The sequence below is a fragment of the Ambystoma mexicanum genome, chromosome 4q (genome assembly GCF_040938575.1).
Source record: "Ambystoma mexicanum isolate Mex_15411 chromosome 4q, UKY_AmexF1_1, whole genome shotgun sequence".
In the NCBI taxonomy this organism is placed as follows: domain Eukaryota; kingdom Metazoa; phylum Chordata; class Amphibia; order Caudata; family Ambystomatidae; genus Ambystoma; species Ambystoma mexicanum.
Window position 1 is genome coordinate 622,806,780 of NC_090928.1, and position 25,751 is coordinate 622,832,530.

Genomic DNA, 25,751 nt, shown 5'->3' on the forward strand with positions numbered 1-25,751 from the left:
TCTGATGCTGCTTCTCCAAGTAAATTATTATTATTTTTTAAATAATTTCTATTATTTTATAAACACGACAAACATTACAAACAATTAGGACGTTCATGATTAAGCTTCAAACATTACATTGCAGAATGCAGTCATCGGTCCTCCCCCGTCCCACCCCACTAACTTGAGCCACTGTATCCATGTCATCCACCTGTACATCTTCAGGCTTGTCTACTATCATCATCTCTTCCGTGTCATCATTGCTGTGGTCGACCTGGGAGGGACCCACCATTGAGGCCACCAATTGTCTCCATGCTATTAAGGGACCCACCTCTTCCCCTCTCAGCCCCCCCTGGTGACTGGTTCATAACAGGCAGCCGTTTCTGCTTCTGCCCACTTTAAAAGGTCTGCCCACCACATCTCAATTCTGGGCCGATAGGCCGCTTTCCAGCACATTGCAATTCTCTGTTTGGCCAAGATGTAGGCCAAGTCCTTCATCTTACTAATGTGCTTCAGGTTACGTGGTCTGGTGAAACCCCCAAGCATACATGCCCAAGCCGACCCCACATCCAGCGTAACCCCTCTGTCTGCTAATCGTGTTTTCAGTTCTGTCAAGAACCTACCCACCTCCGGGCAAGCCCAAAACATGTGCAGCAACCCAGCCTCTACCTCCCCGCACCTAGGGCATTTCTGTATCACCGGGCCGGCAAACCTGACTATTTTGCCGGGGGTCAAATATGCTCTATGAGTGACATATAATTGGATCTGCTGAAGTCTCGCGTTACAGGACACCTTCTTATGATACCTTTGGGCTCTATCCCATTGTCCATCCGTCATGCGTTCACCCACCTCCTCCTCCCAGTCTCGCCTCAGTTGGAGCAACTCCCTCCCCGCCCTAGTGCCCAATAACTCATATATACGAGATATTTCGTGCCCACCCTCTGAGACATCATACATCGTCTCTATGGTGGCATCAGGTTGTTCCGCAAGCACTGCCCTCGGCCATCTTTCTCTCACTAGTTTGATGATTCTAGAATAAGTAATGTGTTGGCCCTTATGCACCCCGGTATCCTCCATTAATCTCTGAAAGTCCAATACCACCCCCTCTTGATATATATCGCCAAGGGTAGCCAGACCCACCGGTTCCCAGTATCTGTGGACCCCTTTTTATCAGTTGGGAGTCTTCCCCACACAACGCCACTAACGGCACCTGCAGGGAAAACTGGGCTGGGTCTCCCTCATTCTGCCATGCCCTACGCCTCCCAGCCAAGCACCAACAATCTCGCCATTCCTGATACCTTTGATTTAGGCAATCACACTGTCTCTCTGAGGAAGTAGGGAGCTGGATCCCTTCGCAACAGCCTAGCTTCAGCCGTTTCCTCTTCAGACAACCACCTCGCCACATATTGCAGCTGTCCTGCCATGTAATATAACTTGAGGTTCGGCAGGTTTATGCCCCCCCTATCACACGAGTTTTATAATTTCCAGAGGGCCACCCTGTTTCTGGAATTGTGCCAAATGAAACCCCGGCACAGGGTATGGAGTTTGACAAAAAGGCGTTTTAGGGATCACATACGGGATGTTTACAAAAAAGTGTAGCAATCTGAGCAGGACTACCATTTTAAGCAAAGCCGCTCTCCCCATCATTGCCAGGGGCAATCTGGACCAGAATCCCATGCTATTTTTAATACCTTCAACTGCCTTCTCCGTATTGTATTTGTGTTCTGCCCCCGTCGTGTGGTATATATCGATACCTAGGTATCGAAACGTCTCGGTTCGCCAAGGTATTGGCAAAACGGGCAGGTTTCTCAATGGTGTGCTTTTATACCTCCCCAGGGGGAACACACTGGACTTCCTTGGATTCACTGCTATGCCCGAGAGGGTAGCGTAACGTCCCATCACCTCCAAGACATATTGAAGGTTGAGACAGTTGCCAGCTCGCCGGGGTCTTTCTCTGTTTGGTCAATGATGTGATGTAATCTCCTATGATTGTCAGTTATATTTCTGCCAGGAACATAGCCCGTTTGGTCAAGGTGTATCAGTTTGCCGATGACTCGCTTAAGCCTGTTAGCCAGCAGAGCTGTAAGGATTTTACTGTCCTGATTGAGCATCGATAGGGGCCTATATGACCCACAGTCTGTGCTTGGCTTGCCTGGTTTCAGGAGCGGGATGATCACCACTTCCCGTAGGGATTCTGGCAGCCCCCCACGTTCATAAGCCTCATTAAGCATGGCCAGTAGCGGCGGGAGCAACTCTTGTTTATACGTTTTATAGAATTCACTGGGGAGCCCGTCCTGCTTTGCACATGGGCAGGTGCTGGATCACTGACTCTAGTTCATCTGAGGTGATGGGGCGTGCAGGTCTGCCCGTTCCAAGCCGTCTAGAGAGGGCAAGCCTAAGTCTTCTAGTGTTTCCTGGATATCTTGACGCCTATTTTCCCCAACGTCCTCATACAGACATTTATAGTATCTGCGGAACTCTTCATTTATTCCCTCTTGAGTATCCCAGATCTGGCCCTCCTCACCTCTAACTTCTCTAATCACAGGTTGTGGTATCTCGTTTTTATATAACCAGGCCAGCAATCTGCCCGGCTTGTCTCCTCCCGCATGCTGCCTTTCCACATATTTCTTATAGTTCAGTTTGCATAATCTATCCCAGAGCTCACTGCTGGTTTGTTGCAGCAATCTCATCCTCTCCCCATCCTCCCGAGAGGCACCGTCCTTACGCATCATGGCCTCCAGTTCCCTTTCCGTTTCTTGTAGCTTCTGTGCTATACCTCCTTGGAGCCCTCTGGATTTTGATATGGCTACACCCCGCACTACCACCTTGAATGCCTCCCATACTGTTCCCACAAATTGCACGCTGCCGGTGTTAATGTCAAAGTACTCAGTGATCGCCACCCTCCGGTCCTCCCGGAATCCTGAATCCTGCAGGGCCTCAGCTCTAAGCTTCCACGTCGGGATCCGCGCCCTAGGGGGTTGGTATCGCCACTCCAGAACTAAGGGGGAATGGGCCGAAAGCACCCTACCCTTATATTCCCCGCCCACCATTTCTCCTACTATCTCAGCAGCAGTGAACACATAATCCAGCCTCATGTGCAAGCATGTGGCGCCGCATAGTGTGAGTACTGCCTGTCTGCCTGTCTGCTGGGTGCAGCCGCCTCCAGACATCTTCAAGCTTAAAGTCTGTCAGCAGGGCCTGTAACGCCTTAGCAGCCGGGGTGGGTTTGTCTAGCTTGCCGTCCGATCTGTCCATCTTGGGGTTCAAAGTGCAATTGAAGTCCCCTCCCCATAGAAATGCGTCACCCACCAGGGGGCTGATTTTGCCATATAGAGTCCTAAAGTAAGTCGCTGTATCTTGATTAGGGGCGTATACATTTATAATGCTCACTTCCCGGTTTTTCCAGCATCCCCTGCACTACAACCATTCTACCTTCCGGGTCCACCGTCGACCGAGTCAGCTGAAATGGTACGTGCGGTGCCACACATATGATGACTCCCTTAGCGTAAGCTGAAAATGTAGCTCCCGTGATGCTTCCCCTCCATTTCTTCTTGACCACCTCCAGTTTCTCCCTAGTGAGGTGGGTTTCCTATAATAATGCTATATCAATCCTCATCCTTCTTAGGTACATCAATACTTTATTGCACTTTAGATAACTATTGAGGCCCCTCACATTCCAGCTCACCACTCTAAGGCTACCCGACGCCATTTATCTGATGTCCCGCCTCCTCTCCCAGTTTCCCCTTCCGCCCCTGATGACACAAAGTTTGTCTCGCTCCCCTCTCGCTCCCAACAAACTCCCCTTTCCCCCTTTCTCCAACTTCAAACCACTGCACACAACCCCTTCCCTCCCCACTCCCCACCCAACTCCAACCCCAACAAGTGCCCAGCTCCATCCCTGGATCTCAGGCCCCCCCCCGCGTTTGGTCCTGCCTTGGAATGCCTAGGCCAGGAACCTAGCAGGGTGTCACCAGACTACTGGTGACCTAACTAAACTTCTCGCTGTGGGGATGTGAGGGCTGGCTCTGTAAAGCTCCCATACTAATACCAAAGTTCTAGTGCCAACGGATCATGCATATATCTATAGCCCTAGACGCACTCCCCCACAGGTTATATCCTGTGCTATATTCAAGTCTCATTGTCATAGGCTGCGGCACCCTTGGTGCCCCAGACACATGTTACTTATCTTCGCCTTCTTCTGTCTGGATACCCGGTTCTTGGGGGCAACTCTGCGCGTCCAACCATCCCATGGCGTCCTCCGGGGTTTCAAAAAACAAGGTTCTGCTCTTGTGGAACACCTTCAATTTTACTGGGTAGATCAACATGTATTTGTGGCCCGCTTCCCGCAATCTTCTTTTCACAGACCCAAAGTTCATGCGACGGCGCTGCACCTGCAAGGTATAATCTGGGTATGCTGTTATGTTTGCCGATCTCCTTTGTATTGTACCACCCTTCCGAAAGCGTTCAAGGATTTTTTCACGGTCTCAGTAATTCAGGATCTTAGCTATCACCGGCCTAGGGGGGTTTCCTGGCGGTGGCCTTCTCATCAAGGCCCTATATGCCCTCTCCACAGCAAACCCCTGGGACAGCGTTCCCCCAGTTATCTCCTGCAACAGCATTGATTCGATGAATTCCGTGGGATTGGTTCCCTCAGCACCTTCCGGCAATCCAACAATATGAATATTGTTTCTTCGGGCGCATCCTTCCGCCTCTTCCGCCCTACTCTCCAGGTTGCCCACGCGTTGCACTAGGGCATGAAGTTCCGATTTTATGGGCTGCACAGTCGGGGCCACCTCTTTTTTCCCGGTCACCCGTGCGCTCATCTAGTGACCTTACATCTTGCCGAAGAAGATTTCTCTCCTCCTGTACTGGCCCAACTTTGAGCTCAAGTGCCGCTTTCAGTTCGTTCATGGCCAGTCCCAGTTTAGTCTCCCAGGCCACTTTCAGATCTGCAATCGCCGCAAGTATCTCCTGGTTGCCCATAGTGTCTGAGCCCCCATCAGGGGTCTTGTCTTTCCTCCTTGCCCCTTCAATGCCTAGTGGTGTTTTAGCGTATTCATCGAGTGTGGGTTGCTTGCCCTTTGGTCTTATAGGTTTGCTGGACATCGTGATGCGTCGGAAACATGTGGGCTGGCCACACCGCACGTGGCCCCCAGCCCGAGCAGGCTGGATCGCCCGAAGTGTCAGGGCTCAGCCAGGCCTTATCAGGGGTGTCCTCAGACTGCCTATTCTACTCCTGGAGTGGGCTGTGTCCTCCCACGTAATCATGTGGGTTTATCCTTCCACTCGGATCTCAAGCTCCAGCCCCAGTTGGTTCAGGTCCCCAGGCGCCCTCCCCGGTACTTATGTGGCTCCCTGGGCGTGCATAATGCCACTATGTGAATCCCACAGGCACCTCCGCAAGTTTCCTTCCTCACCACCCAACTGTGGTGTTTTATGAGGCTTCACACCAGATCTGCCTTACAGGCAAGCCACGTTGCAAATGCCCCTGAGCTCCAGTATTTCCCTTAGAGCGAGCAGTGACCCTCCACCTGGTAATTTGCTGGCATACGCTGGGGGGGCATCTCCTTCCACTCACTTGTGCAGAGAGTATCCAAGCTTTGGGATCAGGTGGGGCCTCAAGCTGCTTCTACAATGCCTTCCATGCCACCCATTGAGCGCAGCGCCTCGCCTCGCCTATGGCCATACATCCAAGCGCAGCACAAAGCACAATGTCAAGTCTGGGGCCACATGCTACGCGTATGTGTTGGATGTAACCATCCGGACTGTGCAGAGCCCATGTTGCGGGAACAGCTGGAATGTAACGGCGCAGGCACTCTCCATCTTGGAGCACTCCGCGGCTCCAGTTCGCGTGGGGGGGACAAGGCCGCCTCTGCCTCCCCGCCCGCAATGCACTCCGTCGCTCAGGGGTGTAGGGGACCGCAGGTGTCACAATGCCGTTAATATCCTCTGGGGACAGGCTCCCGGGGATGCAAATGTCGGGCTAGTCCTCCAGCGGGCCTCTCGCGCCCGAAGTGGCCGTTTCCCTGCTCCAATGCCAGAGGCGGCCGCGTCTCTCTGCATCCGTCCTCCAAGACGCCCCAGAATGGGGTTCGCTAGAGGCGCATACGCCCGCTGGGCACCGGGCCCCACATGCCTACGCTCCAGCGGGCATCCCAGGGCTAAAGCGCGTCACCGCCCGTCACTGTCCTCACCCGCCGCAGTGCCACAGCCTTTTCGTAGATGGCCGCCGGGGCCTTTGTTAGCTCTTCTCGGCCGCCATTATGGGGGTCTCAGCCCCAACAAATGCAAACGCAGCGAAGCCCACGGGACGGTCCTCCTCCAACGCTTGGGCTTGAGATTTTCAGGAAGTCTGTGCGCGCTATTCATAAGCCGGTACACAAAGTTCCAGGGCCTCGGTGCTTGTATTTATGCACGTTTCTGCAGGATCAAACGCCTGATCTCGGGAGCTCTCTCAGAGCTCAACTGCTCACATGGCTCTCGTAGCCACGCCCCCCTTCTCCAAGTAAATTACATGGCGGCTGAATTTCTAGTGGACACTGAAGCTATGCTAAATTTCTTAAGCGAAGAAGTGTACAGCAACCGCCCAAAATCTCCTCGCCTATGACCAGCAGAAGTAAAAATGTATCCATATGGCTCAAAATATCTGCTACCCTTCATGGCACAGTGCAGATACAAAACGTAAACGCAACGGATACCCATGCACCTACTGGAAGCTGCCAAGGACAGCAGATGCATACTAAGCTTTAAAGCTGCCATAGATATGGGCCTTATACACGTGCTGTACAGACTCATGTCACACAAATACCTGGATCCATCAGCCAACATGGAACACCTTTTCCCAACACTGTTCAAGGGCCTTGGAAAACTAAAAGACTGACAAATCAACTTGCACATAGACCCACAAATACTGCCAGTAGCCCAACACTATCGTGGCATCACAGTTAACATCCAACAGCAAGTAGAGGAAGAACTACACAAACTCCTGGATGCTGATATCATAGAACCAGCAGTAGGCCCAATTCTGTGGGTGTCGCCAATAGTTCCAGTTCCCAAAAAGGACTTGCAGGACATTAGACTGTGTGTAGACATGCGCCGACCAAACAAGGCCATACTGAGAGAGCGTCATCAAGCCCTGTGTATTACTGGCATGCTCCACCTGCTAAACAGCACCACCGTGTTTTCAAAGTTGGACCTTAACAAAGGTTATCAACTGGAACTGAGCAAGGAATCAAGATACATAACCACTTTTGTCACCCATCTAGGGCTCTACAGGTACAGTTTTGGAGTTTCATCTGCCGCCAAACTCTTTCAGACGGAAATACACAATATCATAAAACATATCCCCAACTGTTTAAATTACAGTGACAATATTCTATTATTTGGACAAGGTCAAGATCAAAATGACAACATTCTCATGAGAGGATGTATGGCACTAGTTTGAACACCTCACCCTAAACAGAGAAAAATACAAATTCAGAAAACATACCCTTCCATTTTTTTGGACACATATTTTCGGCAGAAGGCGTGACACAAGATTTGAAAAAGGTATCCGCCCTCACGGAAGAAGACCCCACAGCAAATTTATCAGACCAGCGATCCTTCCTGGGTCTGGCCAGCTACTGTACCCGATGCATCAAGGATTTTGCATCCATAAGTGAGCCCATGAGGGCTTTGACGAAACAGCAAGAAACTTTCCAGTGGTCGGGGGCATGTCAACAAACATTTGAAACAATCTATCACTGCCTTGGGGATGCCAAAAACATGGCCTACTTTAATACCTCCAGAGAAACGGAACTGGTCGTGGACGCCAGCCCTGTAGGACTGGGTGCCATCTTGACACAAATTGATAACAAGGACAGAAAGACGTGCCATATCTTCTCATATGCCAGCAGAAGCCTGTCAAGGACTGAGCAAGCCTATTCACAGGCTGAAAAGGAAGGGCTGGCCGTAGTGTGGGCCTGCAAACATTTTCATCTATTCTTATATGGTAAACCATTCACAGTGGTCACTGATCACCAAGCACTAACCTTCATTTATGGCAACCCCCAAGCAAAAATGGCCTCCAGAATTGCACAATGGGCTTTAAGATTATAGGACTACCGTTTCTGCATCATCCATCGCCCGGGAAAGGAAGACAACCCTGCTGACATCCTATTGAGATAACTGTGCAAAAGGAACACGCCAACACGATCTGTTGCAGACCAGTACATACATTACATTGTGCACGCAGCCACCCCAAAAGGACTATCCCTGGCTCAAATAGCACAATAAACAGCGAACGTTCAGAACATGCAAATTATTTGCAGATGTATTAAATCAGGACGATGGAAACCGGCCGAACAGGTGGGTGAGCACACCACCTCAGACATTCAGCAGGATCTCAGTAGTTTGGTGTCAGTGAAAGAGGAATTGCACCGGTCAGAAGAAGGGCTGCTACTCAAAGGAACAAAAATAGTAATTACCAGGCATTGCAAAGGAAGATTCTGGAACTTGCGCATGAGGGACACCAGGGAGTTGTGTCCACCAGGAGGATGCTACGGCAGAAGGTATGGTTCCCAAAATTGGACGGGCAGGTGGAAACACTTCTCCGACAATGTCCCACGTGTGCAGTCATCAGCCTGCTCACATGACCCGAGCCACTATGTATGACAGAACTCCCAGAGAAAGCATGGGACGAAATAGCAGTTGATTTCTTCGGACCCCTGGAAGTGGGGGGGGAATACATATTTAGTTGGATGAATATTCTCGATTCCCAGATCTACAGCTAGTACCCTCCACTGCGGCTTAACACACCATACCAGAAATTTACAGAATGTTTGCCGCCTGTGGGATACCAAGAGTCGTCCAGTCCGACAATGGACCCCCTTTCACCGGACAAGACTTCAAGACTTTTGAAGAATAAATGGGCTTCACCCACAGACAAGTCACACCTCTAGGGCCACAAGCCAATGGCACGGTCGAACGCTTTATGAGCAACATCAAAAGGAATGTACAAATTGCATGCTCGACAGGGGAGCCTGTCGAGAAGATCCTATATCAACTGTTGTGTGATTATTGCAACACACCCCACAGCACCACTGGAAGTGATGTTTGGGTGAAATATACGCACCCAAATTCCCCATGTTGGAACCCAGGGAGAAGACAGAGACATGAGAGAAAAGGACAGGAGTGCCAAGGAGACCATGAAAGAATGATGTGGCCAGGAAAACTTGCAAAAATAACTTGGAGGTAGGGGGATGTCGTGATAGTGTTCCAGCCACTGAGCTGTAAACTCACCACTGATTTCAATGAGGAACCATTGACGGTCGCAAAGGTCAAAGGGTCCCTATCACTGCGGAAGGAGAAGGGAGAGCAGTGACTCAAATTCCTCACATTTCAAGAAAATGCCTGGGCTCCTCATGACGTGAACATTGGACCTCAAGAGTGGGATGCCCCATATGAAGGTGATGGTGAAGACTCCAGTGAAGAGCAGGTCAGTTCGCCCCTTCGGGATAATGTCAGTCACCCACAATCCAGTCAAATGCAGATGCCCCAGCGAGCACCACACCCAGCCCCTGCACGCATTAGAGGCGTCCCCATGTACATAGATTGATTTAAATGTGGAGGAGGATGACATTGTGTTGTCAACCACGACCCGAAGAAGGAGTGCCACACAGCCACATGGCCAGCCACCAGAGGTGGAAAACCCACACCACAACCCACAAATTCACATTAGCCCAGTGCCTGAGTTTGACATGCAGAGCCTACCTGCGATTCTGGGGCCCAAATGGGCGCTCCGGGTAGAATGCCTTGAAATGAATTTCGATGCGGCAGGTGATGGAAGGCGCCAGGGAAAGGTTGCAGGGAGCGAGGTGCACACCATGCTTAAGATGCTCAAACAAGGTGACGACTCCTACCGCAATCCGGGCAGAGCGCTAAATAACTACTTCACCCCGATGGTAAATGTGGATTATGAACTGTTTCAGCTACGACAAGCAGCAGCAGCAGCGTCGTATGAAGGTGATGGTGAAGACTCCAGTGAAGAGCAGGTCAGTTCGCCCCTTCGGGATAATGTCAGTCACCCACAATCCAGTCAAATGCAGATGCCCCAGCGAGCACCACACCCAGCCCCTGCACGCATTAGAGGCGTCCCCATGTACATAGATTGATTTAAATGTGGAGGAGGATGACATTGTGTTGTCAACCACGACCCGAAGAAGGAGTGCCACACAGCCACATGGCCAGCCACCAGAGGTGGAAAACCCACACCACAACCCACAAATTCACATTAGCCCAGTGCCTGAGTTTGACATGCAGAGCCTACCTGCGATTCGGGGTTCTACATCCGACTGCGGCGGCAATGTGCATATTTCTAGATGAGGAGGGGGAATTGTGCGGCCAAGTCATCCAAAAATGCTGCTCCAACCAGCTAAGGGAGCAGATTCTCAAGGAACCAGGATTTCCGCTGATGAGCATATAGAAGCTGGGGAGAGTACAAGAGCTTGTCACGTCCAGGGCTCGCATGGAGGATTCAATAAAAGGCATTCAGATTGATGAAGCACTGTGCGCCCTGGGTCACCCCTTACCTCTTGTCACTTGTGCTTGATTGCCAGTCCAGATGTAGTGGCTCACAGGGTGCGAGCGCAGTATTATGCCAGCAATGTCTTCTGTGAACTCACCCTCTGAAGCGACCGGCAAAGCTTGTCTACAGTTGCCCTGCTCTTGAGCCAGGTGGGCTGCTGGCAACAATTGATCTTCATTTCCTGTAGTTGGTTTGCCTGTGAGTGAATTGGGTATATACAAGCCTCTAATATTGCTCTGCAGTCTTCTGCTGGACACCGCCGCTGACACTCCTAGACCCTTTCTCCCCAAACTAATTTTCCCTAGCTCCCTATGTGCTGGAAGGTGTGCTCTCTTGAGAGAGTGGCGGCTTCTGCAGATCTGTGCACTTAAAAGCTGGAGATGATGAAGGGGGTCGGGAGGAAGCACAGTCCATGAATATGTTTGCTAAGGCCACCCCAAAGGCACCGAAGGTGTGAGCGAGCCACGGAAGAAATCATGGAATTGCGGGAACCCACGGAAATGCAACGCATGATGGCCTGCATGCTGGAGGGTTTTACAGCTATCCACACGACCAGTTCCATCAAGTCTCGATTAGAGAAAACTGACCTATGATTAACTGAGGCAGAAATTAGAGTGGGAACTGTGGAAGACAACGTCTCTCTGCTGAAAGCTGATGTCTCGTTAACTAGGCAGGTACAAGCGGTTAGTGGGAAGAATGATGAACTCGAAACCAGATCGCGCTGCAACAATATCCGTATCATCAGGGTCTCGGCAAACAGCCTGGATAGCTCCATGGAAGATTTCATGGAACACACCATCCTAACCCTGCTCAACAATCCCAAACTTTCATCTCTGTTCACAGTGGAGCTCCCACTAAAGCCCACTCCAAATGGGCGCGGGACATGAATTTATACATCACTGTCGAGAACTGGATGGATATGTGTATGCAAACCTGTAAGGTCTCCTACAACTCCAGGTTCCGTCTGATACAACTTCAAGTCCTTCACAGGTACCACTACACCCCAGCCAGATTCAAGAAACAATCTGGACTCCAGTGACCTCCAAAACTATCTCCGGGTTTCTGACCTCTCTTGGAAAATTGTTACTAATCAGCTCCAGGAGCATGTAGAGAAATACTCTCTCCTGGATAACTTCCAGTGTGGTTTCCGCCCGAAACACGGCACGGAAACAGATGTGGCGGCAGTGTGTGACGATCTTATCGAGTAGGCAGATAAGGGTGAACTTTCACTCCTGGTGATGAACACCTCTCTGCAGCCTTTGATATGGTTGATCATAAGATCTTACTCTCCTGCTTAAGGTCGATTGTGGGACTCTGAGAAGGCATTGCCATGGTTCACATCCTTTCTGTCCAACCGGCATCAACAAGTCAAATGTGAAGGGTATCTATCGGATACTCTTCCATGGAGAGAGGTGGGACCCCTCCAGTTTCTTCACTTTCACCTTTTCTTTTCAAATTGTATATGAAACCTTGATTGATATTTTTAGGAAATTCATTGTAAGTTTCCATTCATATGCAGATGATACTCCAATGTTTCTGAAAGTGGGCAACCGTGAGGTTTCCTTCCAGAGATTGGATCACTGTTTGAAACAAAAGTCACTCTCTGGATGTCCAGTTACAGTTCAATGCCAACTAAAAAACAGAATTGGCCTTGTTCAGACCCAAACATCTGCTAACTGACACCTCTAAACTCCCCCACCCTCCCAGCCTCCTGGATTTGAGCCGTACGCATTTAAAATAAAATAAAACGTAGGCTGTATTTGACAAGCAAATCTTGGAATAGACAAGATGGCGCAAAGGTGAAGTCTCTTTTTTTACTCTCTAGGTTTGCTGCATTTGGCCCTCCCTTTTATAACGCAAAAAGATCATGCTATGGTTGTAGGAGCACTGGTCAACTGTCGCCTGGACTACGGGATTTGCTTGCTCACTGGCAGCCCGGAAAATCAATTGACCCTACTCCAAGGAGCTCAGAATGCCACAGTCTGGCTTATCTTCAAAGTATTTAAATCAACGGCCATCTCAGCCCTTCGTAGATCTTTACCCAGGCTTCCGGAGAAGGAAAGAATACATTTTAAGATCTTATGTCTGGTTTTCAGATGCCTTCACAATCTTTCAACGTCATATCTTGCAGACAAATTGAGCTGGTATCTCCCAAACCAAACTCTTCGGTTATAAGATAAGATATTGTGCTTGGTACCACCCTCCCAATGCCCATCCAGAGGAGAGCAGCAGTTCTCAGTCTTCAGCACTAGACTCTGGAACTCCCTCCCCTGGCAACTTTGCTACATGTCAGAACTTACTTGATGCCAAAAAAACTTTAAAAATTCTTGTTTAAATTATTCTTTATCTTTCTAGGCAGTTTACAGCTAAAGCATTATGGTACTTTACCTTGGAGATGGAGTGATTGTGTTATCATTTGCACCTAGATCCAGTTCAGTCTGCCGGGTCAGTTAGCGCTTTACAAATTAATCAAAATTCAACCTATGGGCATGCAGTGGGCCATGCAAGTGTATTTAATGATAATGATAATGATGTGTTATTTATATAGCACCTTCATCCAAAGTACTTTACAGAGCACATATTTACATACAATATCATCCAACCGAAATTGGTACTCATTGGGGGTGTGGCCAGCTGCGTTGCAATGCGGACGTGCGTCCCTGAAGCTCCCGGGACCGCCGCACACATCCTGCTCAAACAGCCTGCTATCCGTGATTTTATTGCCGCAAAATAACCCTGCTGAGAGCCACACACTTAGTGACCAGACAAACTGAAAACGAAGCCCGGAGCTTTCCACGTAAATAAGCTAAATTGCTGAGAAACTTTTGTAGCAGTGTCGGCGAGCGAAAAGCAAGATGGCCGTGGTCCACGTCGGGAACCTGCGATGCTGTGTGAGGGGGAGAGGTGCCACATGAGGCGCTTGTGACGTGGCCTCCACCGTACAGGAGGAAAGCTACAAGAAAGAACCTCCACGGGTGATCGTGCTGCCGTTGCCTGTTCCCGCCCGTGTGATACCCTGTACACATCTGTGCCACTAGCGGGTGTTCAGCGACCGCGAACTGGGCCTTGGAGGTGGGCGCACGCAACCTGATCGAAGGCACACCGGAAAGGAGCTGCACCGCCAACATCATAGTGCCCACGCAGCCTGAGGTACAGCGCGGGACAGACGCAGACCTGCGACCACCTCCGGCCGCAAGATCCGGTGGCGCTACGGCCCGGGGAGGCGCGGCGGGGCAAGCCCCATCTGGAGAACACACGGTAAAGATCGGTGGGCCGCGGCTGGGCACAGCCTACGCTTGCTGTGGAGCAACATCCATCGGGGCAACAATCCACTGCACACAGCGAAAACGACCGTCCGCATTGACTGGTATCAGCCGAGCACATGATGGGCAAAGATAAAGCTAGAAAGACAGTTACCCAAAGCAGAATCGATCAATATACTACAACACCAGCAGCCTCCTCCTCGGACCAAGAGCAGCTGCACAACATGACGGAGGCTGAAAGCTCCATATCCCTTAAGGATATCATGGCTGCAATAGCCGAGTCACGGGCATCCATGCAGCAAAAAATTGATGGAATTAGCATGGACGTCTACCTTCTCCGGCATGACCTGCAAAAATTGACATCACGCACAGGGGAAGCTGAACAGTGCATTTCTGGAGCAGAAGACGGGCTACGAAACATGGAACAGAGTATGACCCAGGCCATGTCATGCATCAAAACATTGGAGGAGCAAGTCGATGAGGGAGAAGGTCGATCTAGGCGCAACAATGTCCACATACTGGGCCTGCCGGAGAGGGCAGAAGGGCCGTGCATGGAACTATTCCTAGAACAATGGCTCTCTGACCTGTTCGAACCCAAATCATTCTCAAAATCTTTCTCCATTGAACGGGCCCACTGCATGCCATCTGGACTACCTACACCAGGCTTACCACCGCATACAGTGATTGCGAAACTGTTGAATTACAGGGATCGTGACGCATTACTGCAAATGGCCCGCACGAAGGGAACAATAACGCACAACGGTTCTCGCATCGCCTTCTTTCCGGACTACACAATGGATGGTCCAGAGGGCACGTCAATCCTTTGACCAACTCAAGAAACACCTCCAAACCAAGAACGTGAAATATGGCCTCCTCTTCCCAGCGCAGCTTAAAATATACCACCAAGGCACCACGGTGCATTTTACAGATCCAAAGGGCGCGTGGAGATGGGCAGAACAACACATTGAAGGTGACTGGGGGGTAGCGAGATTTAGAAACAACCGGAGGCCCAGACCGCCGCCCGAGCGGGGATTGCCCGCCCTGCCACCAATAGAACAAGATCCGGACTCACCGCCGCCGTCGGTTGAAGATCGCTGAAGGCACAAAACAGAAAAAGTTACCATCCTAATCTGATGGGAACACATTTATAACATTCTGTTGGCTCAACAAAAGTTACATCACGCAATTCTGAGCCCCACGTATAGACTTAAGTTTGAGCGGTCCAGGGGATAGGGAAAGTTCCCCCCGGATCCTCCCCCCTCCAGACACTTAGACGTTCCAGTCTATTGAGAGTTTATGTTTTAGAGTGAGCAGGTTGTCATTTTGACAGCTGCTAAATGTTGTTCGGGCGACAGGTACTTCAAGTTGGGTGGAGTGTAGGGTGGGGGGTATGTTGGGTATTCTTTTTTAGTTCTTTTATTTATGGGTCTATCGAGCAAGGCACAACTCCTCAAAGGGGGGAAAACACACGAAGACAACACAAACATGGCCCCACTGGGGATAACGTATCCCGTAAGCGAACCCCCTGTTACCTCATGTTTGCACAGTCAACAGCAGTAGCAGAAACACACTTATCGGGCACGGAATGCAATCTGTTTAAGCACACAAATTATTGAACTGCAATACACGCCGGCTTCACTAGGGGATCAAGGGGCGTGCTCATATTAATACACAAAACACTCCGCTCCAATTATCCAGCGTCACTCAGGACACAAGTGGCAGATATGTATACATCACGAGGACGCTATGGGAACAATCCATTGCAATGCTGGCAATCTACACGCCACTGACCCTGCTATCCCCATTGCTCACTGATATCTCACCTCTGATCACCGGGGACACATCTGACATCATGATTATGGGAGGTGACTTCAACGAGGTCATGGACATAGAAATGGACCGCACACACGTGCGAGGCAGAAACCCCAGCATACGCACCAAGCTGGCCACCTTTGCCAATGCCTTGGGCCTACGGGATGTTTGGAGAGAGCTGTACCCCGATAGCAGGAAGTACTCCTTCCACTCTGGAGCACATGCCTCGCTTTTGAGATTAGACTACTTTTTTCTCCCTCTGGTGGACATACACAAGGCTAGCAGGGCATGCCTACTCCCTAGGGGAATCTCGGATCACTCGCCCCTGTCGTTCGATCTCCTCACCTCCAGACCGACTCCCCCCAACCCCTCGAGGTGGCGTCTCAATAACTACTACCTGAGCTTCCCGGATCTAGTGGAACAAATCCAAACGGCCACGAAATCCTACTTTGAAACAAACACAGGAACGGTAGAAGGCCCAGGAGTGCTATGGGAAGCATGCAAGTCAGTGTTGAGAGGAGAAATCATGTCCTGGACCACTGCCCATACAAAGGCACACCTTGCTAAGCTACATGAGGCAGAGAGACAGGTAAAACATGCGGAAGAGAACCATCTGTCGCAGGATCGGCCCAAAACACAAAGGGCACTCTTGCTCGCTAAGAAGCGTCTCCAAAATATAGCCCTAGATAATGCCAAACAAGCACACAGAGCAATGCGCACTAGGGTTTATGAGACCGGTGACAAGGCCAGCAAGATGCTCGCCTGGTTGGAGCGGAGGGACGAGGGGCACAGTCAAGTTAGACGGCTCAGCCCGGACCCTCTGCTAACAGATCAGGAAATAGCGGGTGGCTTTGCCACCTTCTACGCTGACCTCTACAAAACACCTGCCTCCCCTGCAGAGAATGCGATTCTAGCGTAAGTCACTCTCCCCACCTTGAACAACAAAGAACGGGAACTTCTAGAAAAAGAGATCTCGGAAGAAGAAATCGTGGCAGCCATGTCGGGGCTCCATCGGGGAAGTCTCCAGGCCCAAACGGCTTCCCAGTGGAACTGTGGAAGAAGATAGGCCCAGGGGAGGTAGCCCCACATGTTACGCATGTACCAAAGTGCCCGTGACCAGGGCTCTCTAGCCCCCGACCTTAGAGAAGCCACCATAATAGTGATTCCCAAAGCAGGCAAACCCGCTGACAAATGTACCTCCTACAGACCCATCTCTCTCATAAACAGCGAAACCAAGATCCTTGCGAAGGTGCTAGCTGACCGATTACAACAGGTCATCCCATCTCTAATTTATCCAGATCAATGTGGCTTAATGCCACAAAGATCAACCCGCATGAATATCCATAGACTACGCTCGGCCCTGGAGAGAAGAGACACCCTCCAGAGCCCCCTCGCCCTATGAGCCATTGACTTCGAAAAAGCATTCAACTCAGTCTACTGGGAGGTGATTTGGGAAATAATGCACCGCATGGGCTTTGTACCTCACTTCACAAACTGTGTCAGTCTCTTTTCCAGGCTTCCAAGGGCCACGGTGAGGGTGAAGGGTTGGAATTCAGACCCCTTTCTACTAGGCAGAGGAACCAGACAGGGCTGCCCCTTGTCGGCAATGATCTTTGCCCTAGCGATTGAACCCCTCGCAGTACTGCTGCGTACCACAGAGACATGGAGTGGCTTTCACTGGGCAGATGACTGGGAAGATAGAGTCTCATTATATGCAGACGACCTGCTGATATATTTAAAAGACCTGATTAACTCCTGTGCCGTAGTGGCACGCTTGTTAGAAAGATACGGTTCCTTTAGCGGACTGCGTGTTAACTGGACTAAGTCCATACTATTCCCACTGGGTAAGGTGAACGAAACAATACCAACACACTGCCCTTACCATATTGAAGTGACACAATTCAGATACCTGGGTATACAAATTACAAAAGACCTTAGGGAATATACACCCACAAACCTGTACCCGATAATAACACGGTTCGCTGAAGATGTTCAACACTGGGTCTTCCTACCATTAACCCTACTTGGCAGAGCAGCCCTTTTCAAAATGATGGCCCTCCCACGCTTCTTGTATATATTGCAAAATGCCCCACTACATGTCCCTTGGCGCGAATTCCACAAAATTGACTGTATCCTTCGAAAACTGCTATGGAGTGGAGGACACCCACGCATAGCACTTGCCACGCTCCAAAGGTCGATAAGGGAGGGTGGTATAGGCCTCCCCAGACTACAAACGTACTATTGGGCCAGCCAAATGGCGATTGTGAATGACATGCTGCACAGGGACACAACATTACCACATATCAGAGCGATGATCACAAGCGACTCCACCAAACCTCTCCTGGAACACTTATACCGAGAGGTGGGCCGAGCGACCCCTCCAATCATGCTGACACACATACCAAGAGTCTGGGCAGAAACACACAATATGGGTTGGGGGAACAAACTAACACCCATACAACCGCTGTGGAATAACAGGAACCTCCCAGAAATAAGCAAACTTCCCAGATGGCCCAATTGGACATTGCATGGGATAGCAAGAATTGGAGATGTGATACGAGAGGGAGAAGTGATTCCATTTGACACCTTGGTGTCCCGCTTCTCCCCCCCACAGAACAATACCACTATACACAGTTAAACCACGCGCTGTTAACCCACATTCCTGCCATGTGCGATATGCCTAAATACACACAGATGGAACGCAATGCAGTTTCCGAACGAATTAAACATAAGGTCACCTCCGTCCTGTATAACGCCATCACCTCTCTCGCCACAACTGAACTGGCAAGTCTAAAGGCCAAATGGGAACGGGAGGTGGGGATGATCCAGGTGGAGGAGTGGATAACCGCTCTAATGTACCCCCGGGAAATTGCAATCTCATCTAGATTTAGACTCATACGGCTTAAAATCCTCCGCGCGAGTCTACTACCCAAGAGTGACTCTTCCGCTGGGGCAGGATATCGGACTCAAACTGTCTGCGCTGTAAACGTGAAGAAGGTACCTTCTTTCATATTCTATGGGAGTGCAAGCATATTCAACGCTACTGGCAAGCATGTTGCAATGAACTGTCAAAGATTCTAGGTAAAACAGTCCCCAGGGAACCAAAGCTTTTGCTGATGGGGATAGAGGACGAAATTGAACTGACAAGATACGAAAAACTATTCATGTCAACTGCCACAGCAGTAACGAAGAGGAACATAGCTCAATTATGGGGCTCTGAGGTGGCACCCACCCTGGAACAATGGGCCACAGATATAGACATTTGTACTGCAATGGAGTACAGAGTTTACGCTGCGAGAGGCTGCCCTGAAAAAGCAAATATGATCTGGCAGAAATGGGAGGACTATCGATAACGTGTCCCTCCCCTACCGGATGACCTGAGTCTGTGAATAGGTGTCAACTGTGCAGAGACTATTGTGCCGATACACGCCATAGATATTTGCTCTTGTTTTACAATTTCCCCTTCTTTTTCTTTTCCCTCTCTTTGCGGTTAGTTGTGACAGTTGTGTTTGGAGAGCTTCTTATACGGCTCTCCCAGTTGTTGTAATGTTTATTTAACCTTGTATGAAAATTCAATAAAATGTTGGATCAAAAAAAAGAAATTGGTACTCATTTATTGACCTCGGAAGGATGAAAGGCTGAGTTGGGCTGGCCGGGATTCGAACCTGCGACCTGCAGATCACGTTCAGATCGCAGCAGCGAGCGCTCAACCCGCTGAGTTATCTTACCGGCCTTGTATGGCTTGCTCCATGAGCTACTGGGACTATATCTCTTTGTGGCTTTTGGTCTTGCAGTGGAAAGAAGCCCTTGTTGCAATTCTCAGCAATTGAAACAGCTGAGTATTTCTAACCTTTGGTTTGAATCCTATAGCTGGTGTACCAGCCCTTTCCACGAGAGGAACACCCACTTCCTGGACGTGCAATTCAATTCAGTTACTTTGATGATTCCGTTGTTGGTCATATACTTGGTGGTTGCGTGTGCCATGGAGCGGGAGGTTATGCTTAGGCTCTGCACTCTGTAGCCATGTGATTAGCTATTGGTAATGCTATAATGCCATGGTATTGCATCATTTGATGTGGCAGCAAACCCTCACGGTCTTAATGATTATAGCAGAGATACAACTTTGTGTTTCTTCAGTGGTTCAAGGACATTGACGAGGAATGCAGCTTTGGTAGTAATTTGCAGATTACTTACCATGAATACTCAGGAATTCTACTTTTCCTCATCCCACCTCCACTTTCGTACTTTCCTTTAGTATTAGAAACTGTTGTATAAAGGGGAGGTGGACAGATGTATTGCAATACTGATAAGGTGATAAGTGGTTGCTAAAGTAACTATTAGAAATGTGTTTAGGCCAAATGAGGTTGCTTCACCTTCTGTCAGTCCTACTTCAATTGATGTAATAGTTAGGACCAGGGAATAGTAAGACTCGGTGTAAAACCTACCCATGGTAATTAATCTGAGCACTTGTTTAACCAAATTCCTTCAGATCGCGCTCATTTCAGCTATCAAAACTGGCTTAAATGAAGTAGGCAAGTGAAATGGTCAATGTAAGAATTTTCAAAACTGAGTTTTATGAAAAACATTTGCCACATTTGTAGCAATCCATAGTTGCTTAATGAAATAGGGTGATACTTGCTCGGCAGACTGTTCTGATGGAGAATATATCGCAACTCTATTAATTGATCAAATGTCTAAAAACAGTCAGGATCTACGTATCTTCATTTCAGATGACTAAATTATGGTATGCACCATTTTATTAAAGCTGTTTCTAATGCTGTTGTTAAAATTGTTACCATTGGCAGAATTTGAGAATGATGTGGAAACTGGTTATCATATAGTTGGAAGAGGTGGCTACCCAAACAAGAATGGAATTGTTCAATGTGATGCAGCTATAATGGAAGGTCACCCTGGACGCTTTGGTGCTGTAGCAGCTTTGCCGGGGTATGTATAATGAAATAACGATTTGTATTTTGCAAAAATGTGCTGGACTCCCTACTGAGAATGAAAATGCTCAAATAACCCACTCTGGAATATATCAATTTGCATAGCAGTCTTGTCCCACCCACAACGGCAGTCCAGCACCGAAGTACTAGGCAGTTCTCTTCAGAGCAAGAGTGGCATCAGCAACCCCAGACACTGGTTTCTGCATTGTTTGCTGTATTAGCAAGGAGGTGGTTCTAAGATTCTCTAAGGTCAGAGAGCAAGGGATCTATGTCTGGGTTACCCTTAAAGTCTTTAAACATTTGCAAAAATATGGGAGCCCCTCTACTAGAGCAGACATGGGTAAATAGCCTGCTTTATGGGATGGTTCCCATTCATGAAGGTCTCCAACCAGGTTTTAGCTCGCCCATAGTATATGTTATTTGTCCATGTTCATTCTCCCTTTAGAATGTTCTCTGTAGAGCTGCTCCTAGATTTTTGCAAGCAACGATTTATGGTTTTCATATTTGGTGTTGTCGAGAGACAGATTAGTCATTCATAGCATCTGCCCCTCCCCCGCCCCAATATAGTTTGGAGAGAACTGTTATGCACAAAGGCGACCATACCGTTCTTATCACGGACCAATACAGGAAGAGATGGACCTGATGTAACTGAAGATGGCAAGAGCAAGCACATCACTTTTAGGCTGACATGATGCATGCAATGGACACGAAGCAAATACACACTCACCATGAAGAAACGCAGACATTAGGTCAAACATGCATTCAGACACAGAAGAATATTGCTTGCACCATAAAGACACGCAGAACATAACATAAAAAATTGTGAGAAACCTGTGGGTAGCCTCACATCTACTCCCCTTGGATCCTCTTCTCAGGTGGTCAGGGAAAGGCCATCGCTTTTAGATTCTGACCCTGTGGGTGGAGATGCGAGGAAGGATCACCTGAGTGGATGGTTCTTGGGGATTGGAGGAGAATATCCACAGGCGAGACATAGTATTCCCCTTCTCCAATTGAGAACCAACACCCCTCCTCCCTCCTGCCTTTATAGGCTATTGTAAACCCTCTACCCTCAATTCCTCTCATTCATTCCACTGTAGTTCTGGGATGAGGAAGAGGTGACTAAGAGGAAGGCACACTAACACATTCTTTCACCATTCTAGTACTGCGACTACGAGGAGGCCTATAGACTGTTGCAAGCATCAGGCATGCCCAGAATGCTTCACTATTTGGGATTAGGTAATTGAGCCTGAAGACTCTCACCTGCAACCTATTAAATAGTTGCAGGTGTATAAAAGCTGGGGTCAGAATGCAGAGAGAGAGACCAGCAGATAGGCCTACAGATGGAGAAATCCTGCGAGTATGAGGCAGCTGAGGGTGGTCCCGTCAGGAAACCAGGATGCCGGCTCAACCGGGAAGAAACTGTGGTTCAAGGAAGGGCAGAGCAAAAGCCACAGTCTTGGGAGCCTTGCTGGTCATTGCTGGCATCAGGAGTTGCAAGCCGGAGTAGAGAACCTGTCATTGTAAGTCATTGGTACTGTCTCCGGGATGCGAGCAGAGCAAGAGCGAGAGCGAACTGTGAGGGGGGCCTTGCTGTCCACCAAGGACGTGTACACAGAGCAGAGCAGGAGATGACACCCGCCCGTAGGAGACGCCAGTGAGTGAGGAAAAGGGATCACTTGATCCGGGGCTCTCCTGGGCCTGTTATGTGGCAAAAAGGGCACGCCAAATGAATGAGAATTAAAGTGCAAAATATAGTGAACCAAAGTAAATGGTTTTTGATGATTACTGCGAAATGTTGGCAAACAAGAACTGGAAACTGTTGAATGCTGAACTGAATGAAAGCAGAAGAGGGAGACCCTGGTGTGGCCGTCGTGACCACCACCCGCTTTTCAGCTCATAGGCAGTGAAATGAGAACCATTCATACAGTAACCATTCATACAGTAACCAAACAACGCCATGGAAGAGATACAGTTGTCATCGATTGAGCAAGTTGACTGACTATAGAACCAATGTAGCTGATGACATCATCACTGACATCATGACAAAGATGCGTTAGACATGAAGCATAAAGGCATCCATGCACAGAACTACATGAACACTTTATTGCTGATTGACATGAAACAAATGTTTATGACTCATAATAGTTAGAGGACCTACACACTTATACCAGCAACTCTGTAAACTATGCGGAAACAGCAAGACGCCTAAGAATAGATACAATTAGCTTGCTTATGCCTAATTACGAGAACCAAGATGGAAGCCATAGATGCCTTGAAGTGAATGGGGAAAGCAAGGTGAACTTCAGAATGCAGAAAGGATCAGACAGAGAGAGCTTCCAATGCAGACATTGTGCACAGCATCACCAAGGACAAGCAGAGATGGAACATATCCAGTTCACCAAGACAATAGATCCCCTGCGAGAATACAAGCTAAAATCCTCATAATTACAGACAGGAGAGCTCAATTTTGGTGTGCCCTACACACGTGATCTGAAAGAGCAGGGCAGAGCCTATTCATTCGAGGTAGATGGGAGAAGAGCTGTTCCCATCGAACCAGAGGTGGAAAGATACAATTATCTGGGCCTAGGTGATCAGAGATGGCAACATGTTGGGAACATACAGCACCTTCGTGATCATTCCCATTGCCCTGAGCAGGTTGCCCAGCCTTGTAGCTGTCCACGTTGCCATGGCTGGGAAGATATGTTCTGTCCAATCCTTAGCTGCCTTTCACGTTCTTGCACTGGCCAATCATTTCTCTGCTGGCCTGCAACTTTGTATTTGTTACATTCAGAGGTGGCCCTAGGAGGAGCCACCAGATATGGCTATCCAATGGGTATACTAACCCCTTTGTATCATTTATATAGTTTTCCTAAGCTGACCAATTCCCTCCCCTGATAGGTTTTGGGGAATGCACCCTGTTTTTGTGATGTCCTTACAGTTCAAATGGTGTGACACCCATTCAGAAGATGAGAGCTTTGAACACGCTATGTTGTTCAATTGGGATCTCTGTCACTTTGATATTAAAGGCAGTAAAACCTTGCCCTATGGTTTGAGTCTCAGTTCTCGCCGCAGGTTTTGTTGGGCCCAAGTACCCTCTTGCTGGTAATCGGAACTGCTAAGAGTGCCCCTTCCGCTCTATTACAAGTGGTAGCAGAGTATGGTTGCTAAGACCTTTCGGCATTAAACTGCCTCGTCCTACCACATGCCCGAAGGTCTTTGCAGCGACCCGCGACGACCAGACCCCAAGACCATGCGTGGGAATAATTGAAGAGGTTACCAGGAGTACACCAAGCAGATCTGATGGCAGAGTGGCAGATGCAGCGAGAGTTGGTGCCAAGGCGCTTCAGCGGATCACAGAATGTAAGTATAGACTCAACTATATGGCAAATATTGGGAGAAGAACATTTTGTTTTGTGTTAATGTTTTTCCGTGTTCTTGTGAAGGTTACCCGTTTTTTAGGAGGTCAGTTTAGGCGGTCCGCTTAGATGGTCAGCTTAGTCTACGGATGAAAAATATGAAGAAAATACTATTAAAAGGTTACCTGTGATCTGGGCATTCACTTGGTTTATGGATGAAAAAATATTTAAAAACTTATAAAAAAAGGATACCTGTGCATTAGGCAGTTTAGCAGGTTCATGGAAGATGTTATGTATGGTTCCCTGTGTGTAGGTATTGGCAAGAGGCGCTAACTTAGGTCGCGGAAGGAGGTTTCTTAATTTATCTCATTGAGATGTATTCCTATATGTGGCGGTATAGAAGAAGGACCAAATGATTTTTTGGATACTGTGATGAATCAGAGGATTTCGTCCCGGAATTGAGGATAAGAAACAAAATTCACACACCAAAACCTATAAAGTTAATGCAGTCAAGTATAGCCTGTGGGTATGTGTATTGCAGTAAATTGAATTCACCACCTCAGACAACTGGGACAAGGAGACTGTTTCTAGAGGCAAAAGGAGTAACATCTCAGATCAGAAGCTTCAGTCCACTTTTTATTTCCATCAAGGAGCTTTGGAAATGAAGAGAAGGACAAAGAACAGGCAGAAAGGGTGGAAGCAGTAGTGGTAGTGGAGAGACCAATGGACGTAGAGGCAGAGTGGAACAGAAAGCGTGCTGTGGAAGTAGAGTGGAAAGGCAGCCAAGTATTGGCTGGCCGGTGAATTTAGGGAGCAACTTGCACTGCATCATACAAGGAGAGGAGGCGGGAGGATTCCGGGAGTGGGCAGCTGTGTTCTGCGGGCGCCGACCCGAGAAAACACTGGCAGGGCTCTGCGGTGCAGGAAGACAGCAGAAGTGTCCCGCAATTAAGGGAGACCCCAGAAAGGGAAACTACCACAGGAATAGTCCCGGTTGGTGGCACCCGACTAATTTCACTGATACGGAGCAGCAGAGCTGGGAAGAACTGCAGAGACAGACTCCTTGGCTCAGGTTACAGCCTCGAGCCTCGCTGCAAGAACAAACGGAAAGCACTTTCCGTGAATGGTGCCAGCAGCACCGTGCAAGACAACATACTAAGGTGGCTGCGAGAGGGGAAACAGTGACTTGGATGAAAGACCCATGACACCACTGCTCAAACAGGTATTATCACTATATGAAATATTTAAAACCAAGCATTCTATGTTTTACCAGAACCAAAACAAAATTAAGTAACTGTGAAGGAGCGTTTGGTGTGATGACAGTGCCTGGGGGGGGGATTGAAAGTATCCCAGGTGGATGAAACAACCATACTGCGCCTACAAAGAGAGAGAAGATGGATGTCAAAACTTGAAGGGAAGAGTATCGACACCCACTCCCTAACCACAGAAGCCGAAAGATTTCGACCCTCCCACCGTGGTTGGCACGGATTCCTGATATTAGGATTTACAGGGGACCATGTGGCAGCCAGTGGGGGGAAGGAGGGATCAGGGAGTGGTTGTGGATAGGAAGGGGGAAATAGGGAAACCGCAAAGAGGGTTAGGGTAACGAAGTTGGATAGGTTGAGGGAAGTTAGGGAAAACACACCTTGATACACTTGCATATCCACTAGTAACCTGCTCACTCCTAGTAATGACCTCACAACTCCCAAATATCACTACTAACATGCTTTCACCAGACCTCCTAATACAAACATTATTGACGGTAACAAAAACATGATACAACCTCATGATGAGAATTGAAGCAACAGCATAAACATGGCAACATTTGAAA

At 48.8% G+C, this 25,751-nt stretch overlaps 1 protein-coding gene across 2 annotated transcripts in view; it reads left to right on the plus strand.

Annotated features, from left to right (window-relative positions):
* The window catches only part of LOC138467869 (N(4)-(Beta-N-acetylglucosaminyl)-L-asparaginase-like), a 601,150-nt gene that overhangs the window by 47,043 nt on the left and 528,356 nt on the right, over window positions 1–25,751 (plus strand). For both annotated transcript variants that reach the window (XM_069608161.1, XM_069608162.1), the window contains exon 2: window positions 20,424–20,562. In XM_069608161.1, the coding sequence (XP_069464262.1) occupies window positions 20,424–20,562 (139 nt within the window). The remainder of the gene's footprint in view (window positions 1–20,423; window positions 20,563–25,751) is intronic.